General features: G+C 39.8%; 1 protein-coding gene across 3 annotated transcripts in view; it reads left to right on the forward strand.

The window, feature by feature from the left end:
• Nucleotides 1–5,612, forward strand: part of Pik3c2g (phosphatidylinositol-4-phosphate 3-kinase catalytic subunit type 2 gamma) — a 345,180-nt gene extending 339,568 nt beyond the window's left edge. For all 3 annotated transcript variants that reach the window (XM_060384334.1, XM_060384335.1, XM_021648649.2), the window contains exon 34: nucleotides 4,143–5,612. In XM_060384334.1, coding sequence (XP_060240317.1) covers nucleotides 4,143–4,295 — 153 coding nt within the window. In that variant the 3' untranslated portion in view covers nucleotides 4,296–5,612. The remainder of the gene's footprint in view (nucleotides 1–4,142) is intronic.
• Nucleotides 5,613–6,000: the final 388 nt, after the last annotated feature.

Here is a 6,000-nt window from a genome sequence, read left to right on the forward strand (position 1 = left end):
TTCAATTAGCCAAGCTTTGGTCTAGAGCCCAGTTTGTCTATTTGACACTTCCTAGTGAGCATCTTAGCAGGTTTTTCGAGCAATGTCTCTGAATTCCTCTGTTGTACAGAAATCCCACGGTGCACCTGGGTCAGGAGCAGGCTGCTCAGGGTAGAGCTCTGCAGCTTTGAGAAACAGCTGTGATCTTAGTCCTCACACCATTGTTCTTTGTGCTCAGTTATCTCTAATGTCTGGTTAGAAACTATCTACCTTTGTTAAAGGACTCATAATGAAGGAAGGATTTCTGCCTTGCAACAGAATTACATTGTTATAGTCGATGTGTTCCCACCCTGACCTTTTCTTGGATATTATGCAGGAAAATTCTAAAGGAAGCACTAGAAAGAACAGAACATGCATGTTAATGTTACCTGCTTCACCCGCCTAAAGCACTCTTGAAGAGTACCTAATAGGTGACGAAGCTACAAGGACAGTGCTCCAGGTCTAGTCAGCAAGCCGAGACATTATTTGCTCATCAACTCTCTCTCTCTCTCTCTCTCTCTCTCTCTCTCTCTCTCTCTCTCTCTCCCTGTGTCTCTGTCTCTCTGTGTGTGCTTATGTGCATACACATCTGTATGTCTGTGTATGGAAATGAGAAGTCAACATCAGGTATGTCTTCAGGTGCTGTATGTTCACTAATTTTGGTGTGTGTGTGGAAGACAGGGTCTCACAGGATGTACTATAAGCTAGCCTTAGACTTAGAGATATTTGCCTCTGCCTCTGCCTCTGCCTCTGCCTCTGCCTCTGCCTCTGACTCTGCCTCTGCCTCTGCCTCTGCCTCTGCCTCTGCCTCTGCCTCTGCCTCTGCCTCTGCCTCTGCCTCTGCCTCTGCCTCTGCCTCTGCCTCTGCCTCCTCTGCCTCTGTCTCTGCCTCTGCCTCCTCTGCCTCTGCCTCCTCTGCCTCTGTCTCTGCCTCTGCCTCCTCTGCCTCTGTCTCTGCCTCTGCCTCCTGCCTCTCTGCCTCTGCAGTTCCAAGTTTTGGCATTAAAGACATGCACTACTGCACCTAGCTTTTTAACACATGGGTTCTGGAAATCAACTTTAGGTCCTTGTCCTTTACCACTGAGCTATCTCCCAAGCCACAACTCTTCTGATGTTCACAAGATGATAAAACTTACTCAGTCATGTACTACAAGTTTCAGAGGATTGGTGTTGGCATGATGTTGTAAGACACTGCTTCCCTAACATTCTGTCACCCACAACATTGCAGCCACCTTCACGGGAGGACAGAGGTCGCCAAATAACAACGTTTCAGGACACATACACACACACATGATATCAAGGCCCAGAGGGCACACAAGTTGTTCAATCTCAGAACTGACTGATCCCAAAGCCCAAGCGCACCCCACCATAGGACACCATCTCCCATCCCAGCTCTCTGTTCTCAGGTGTGCTGAGCTGGCTTTCATCCCTGCCCCCTGATATTCTTCCCACCAGCACATACACAGTGATCTCCTTTTTATTACTCTCCCTCCACAATCATGAAAATGTACTTTCTCATTATTTATTATGCCCTTGTGTCAAATAATTCCCAGCGAATGCCTGTATATGAGTGAATAGATCCTCATTACACTCAAAGCTTTCTATTTGAGGTACCAATTCTAAGCCCACAAATTCTATATTTGTCAGAGTGACTAAAGATTCATGCTTATCCATAAAAATGTGTGTGTGTGTGTGTATATATATACTATAAAACTTAATTAAAAGAAATATTTATTCTTTATTTTATTTATATGAAGATATACTAAGTCACTTGATAAAAACATCACAAAGAATGCATTTATCTGTGTTCTTCTCCAGCATGACCCACCAACTATTTATTTCATGGAAAAAGAGTTTAAAAAAAAACAGCATTATAGATGCACAGAACAAGTAAGAGCTATATACAATCAATGATCACTTTAAGAAAATAATTTGCATTATTGAAGAGCAGGTTAAAAATCTATCAGGTAACATAAGCTTTGTAAGTCCCGATGCTTACATTTGACATAGGAAAATAACAAATTTCAAAGTCAGTTCCTGAGACTTCCTTCTTTCTGGGTGTATGGGAAATCACTTTTGTCTGGAAGACTATTCCTCAGCCAAGTGATAAAAAAAAAAAAAATCTTCCTATTAGTGTATTTGATGGATATTTTAAGCTGATTTATGAGTGCTGAATATTTGGTATAAAGTTTGCAATATCCTTCCATTAACTATTTTCCACAGTGCGACATGCTAGTTTTATTAGTATAGTATAGTATGGTATGGTATGATATAGTATAACACCATGCAAAGGCACACAGTTGAAGACAGATTTGTGTTCACATAAATCATCACTATATTTCTTTTCAAAATGTTTTCATTTTTGAATTGATTTATACAATTCACAGAGCCCTTGAGCCAGACCTTTTTCCATGGCCCACTTACTGGAACTGAGTCACTTTCTTCCTTCCCAGTATCACCGTCTCGAAGAGCCCTTCGTCTGTTGTCTCCATAGAACAGGCGAGGAAGGGAGGGAGGAGAAGTCAGAAAGCTGGCAGGCGGCCACTCTGGAGGGAACAAGTGGGAACTTACCCTGAAGTTCTGGATGGATTCTGGGCAGCAACAGTGAGAGGACACCAGTTACAGGAAGTGAATTGGAGGGGGCGGGGTTTGAAGCATTCTCTAAAATCCTTTATTATCCCTGAACCACACGCCTGGCTTGGGCTACTTCACACAGGAAAACTAGAAAACTGAAGGCAATTTTCTTTGAGGAACTGAAGACTCCTGAGGAGGAAGTAGCTAGATGGGGCAGAGTAGAGAACAATGAATTCCATGTCTCTCGATTGAGTTAGTTTTTCACTTCTTAGGTAAATTTTTGTCTACGACAGAGAACAGGTTGATCTTGAGCCAAATGTTATCAATTAACTTCTATTTCTTTAGTGCTGAGGAAGGAATCAAGGGTGCACACATGCTCAGCAAGGGGATTTCCTTCAGTCTTCAAGCCCAGTTCTCATGGATGGTATCAGGAGATGATGACAAATGGATGTCCACACTGTGCAACTGCACAGAAACCCCATCCACACTCCCAGAGGGGGTCACCCAGCTGCCCGAGGACCTTCCTCTCAACCTGCCTTTTGTTTTCCATACACCTTCTTTCTCCCTTGTAATGTGGCTGTAAAGAGAAAACATGTAGCACTGTGTGAAATTCCTTCTTCCACATTCACTCGTCTCCCTGGCAACCACATCAGCTTTCCATTCATGCCTCTTTTCCTTTCACATCTCATAACTAACCATCTTCATGCATCCCCCACTTCCAGTGTCTCTTGACCTCAACAGGCCCGTCATTGTCATGACAGTAACATCCCGAACATTGGAAGGCAAAGTTGAACAGACCACACTGGAAAAAAAAATTAACTCGCATGAACAACTCATACATATGTATGTATATACATACATACATGTGTGTATGTATATATATGTATACATATATATATGTATACATAACAAGTCAGATATTTAAAAAGAAAAGCAAGTCATTGCATATAAAAGACCAAAAGAACATCAAAATGCTATGATTATAGCCCTATGACAGAAAAGTAGATTTTTTTCCTTCCTTTTTTGTTCTGTTTGTATGATAGGTATTAATTGAATAAACCTGTTTTTTATAATTAAAAGTCAGGCAGTGTTAAGTAAAAGAAGTAATCACAAAATGATTCCATCGTTTGTGCAAAGAAAAATTACCTTCTCCCTTTAAGCAGCACTGGTCTGTCTTTCCTCACAGACCTGAACCACAGGGATGTGATATCCAAGTGCCTGTGACATTCAAGTCAGTACATTCAAGGGTAGTTAGAGGTAGAGTGCTTGATTGCATTCCTAGCAAATAGCTGGCAGAATCACTGAATTTGAAGTGGGAAATTTTAATGGAGTCAGTAGCTGCTAAGATTCTGAAGAAATAGTCATTTAACTCCATTATACTCGTTGAGCCTTGGCTCTTCTGGGTTAACACTGGAAATGAGATATTTTGATGTGAACCTATCCCCTTGATGGTATAAGATGCTAGCATCATTTTTTGAAATTAAGATGAGTATCGAAAAGATGCATTCAAGCATATGTGACTTATATGTTCCTTCTGTCTCTGTTTTCAGGTGGTGTATGACCAAGTCTCAGAGCTCCAAGGCCATATCTTAATGCTTATTGTGAAGAGCAAAACTGTATTTGTGGGAGCAATTAACATTCAACTGTGTAGTGTTCCCCTCAATGAAGAAAAGTGGTACCCATTAGGAAACAGTATCGTCTGACCAGTGCCATGAGTGTATGCATTATTGATTAAGTATTTGTATGTTTTTAGATTCTGATTCTATCACATAAACAAGGCATCTTTCTTGTGGAAGACAGCTTAGAGCAGTGGTTCTCAGCTTTCCTAACACTGTGACGTTTTAACCCAGTTCCTCATATTGTGGGGACCCCCAACCATAAAATTATTTTTATTGCTACTTCATAACTGTAATTATGTTACTCTTGTGAATTGTAGTGTAAATATCTTATATGCAGGATATTTGATATGAGACCCCTGTGATGAAAAGGTCATTTGACCAAGGGACTGCAACACACTGGTTGAGAACCACTGGCTTAGAGTTTGAAGGGCATAGAACATAGAAGAACCAGATAAGAATCATTCTTTTGTAGTTCTTTAGTCCCTGTTCTCTCCCTATCATATTTTCTCCTTGGAATATTCATCATGTGAAATTCCATATGCAAAGTAATGAAAGAATGATTAATTTTAATATACATTTTGAATCAAACATAAGTTCACACTTTGTCTCAATTGCTTGTTGTAGTCAAAATTATACTTTCAAGGTGTTTTCTAAAGAATGACAGCTAGGGAAAGCTAATGAATGAATTTGAAAGCTAAGGATGTCTGCCCAGCTAAGATTTAAAACTTAAATATGTGTACAGCCCACATGTCTAGTCATGATGGTATTTTTGAGAAAACTGGTGAGCTCTGGCCATGTGCTATAATTTTTTGATCAAAAACCCTAAGATTTTCTATCATTGCTTAGACTTTTTCTTTAATAATTTCATGCATGTATATAATACCTCTCATTTTTCTTGATTCTTACCCTTTTTTAGTTTCCTACCACTCTTTTCTAACAATGTCTTTTCTGTATTCCTATGGGGATTTTTCTTCTTACTATCCCTGGCTGACCTAGAACTCATCATGTAGATCAAACTCTCCCCAAACTCACAGTGGTCCTCCTGCCTCTGTCTCCCTATTGCTGGGAATCCAGGTCATTGCACATGGTCTGAAATTTCTTAAGTTCAGTTCTTAAAATTTCCTTTTGATATTGATTAATCCACTGTCTTTGTTTCTTCCAGCCATGGTCATGTTCACACCTTAAACCTTACTAATCCCAAACACAAAATGTCTGACTTTAAAGTTACCTGTTTAAAACTTAATTTCATTTGTTAAATATTAACTTATCCCTTGTGCCCACTATGACCTGAATAGAGGATCTTACAGATTGTTGCTTGCATAGTAGGCAAAGTAGCAGTGTGCCTTCAAAATAATCGAACTGAAGATTTAAAAAAATAAAATAAAACATCTGCCATGAAAATTGTTGTTTTTATTTCTTCAATCTTTATTTACTTCATTTTAAAAAAAGGCATTCAGACTGTTTTGTTTGGTCATTTATGTAATCATATAAACCTCTATATTTATGTAATCATATAAGCCTCTATATTTAGTCACTGAAAACTACATCAGTGACTTCTATGAACCAACAGGGCCTCACTAAAATGCATGATGGCTCTATCCCAGAAAGCCATTAACAATGTGAGCAACTGTTCCCTGTCCTGTCTTACAGGTAATGACGACACACCTTCTCTTCTGTTGAAACTTCCTCTGCACTGTGTCCAGTTAAGCATGCCTCCTCCCATCCTTTCTCCCCCAGCTCCACTGACTTTGTTTCCTCCTTCAAATACATCAAAGGAAACTCCAACAGT

The sequence above is a fragment of the Meriones unguiculatus genome, chromosome 5, assembly GCF_030254825.1.
Source record: "Meriones unguiculatus strain TT.TT164.6M chromosome 5, Bangor_MerUng_6.1, whole genome shotgun sequence".
In the NCBI taxonomy this organism is placed as follows: domain Eukaryota; kingdom Metazoa; phylum Chordata; class Mammalia; order Rodentia; family Muridae; genus Meriones; species Meriones unguiculatus.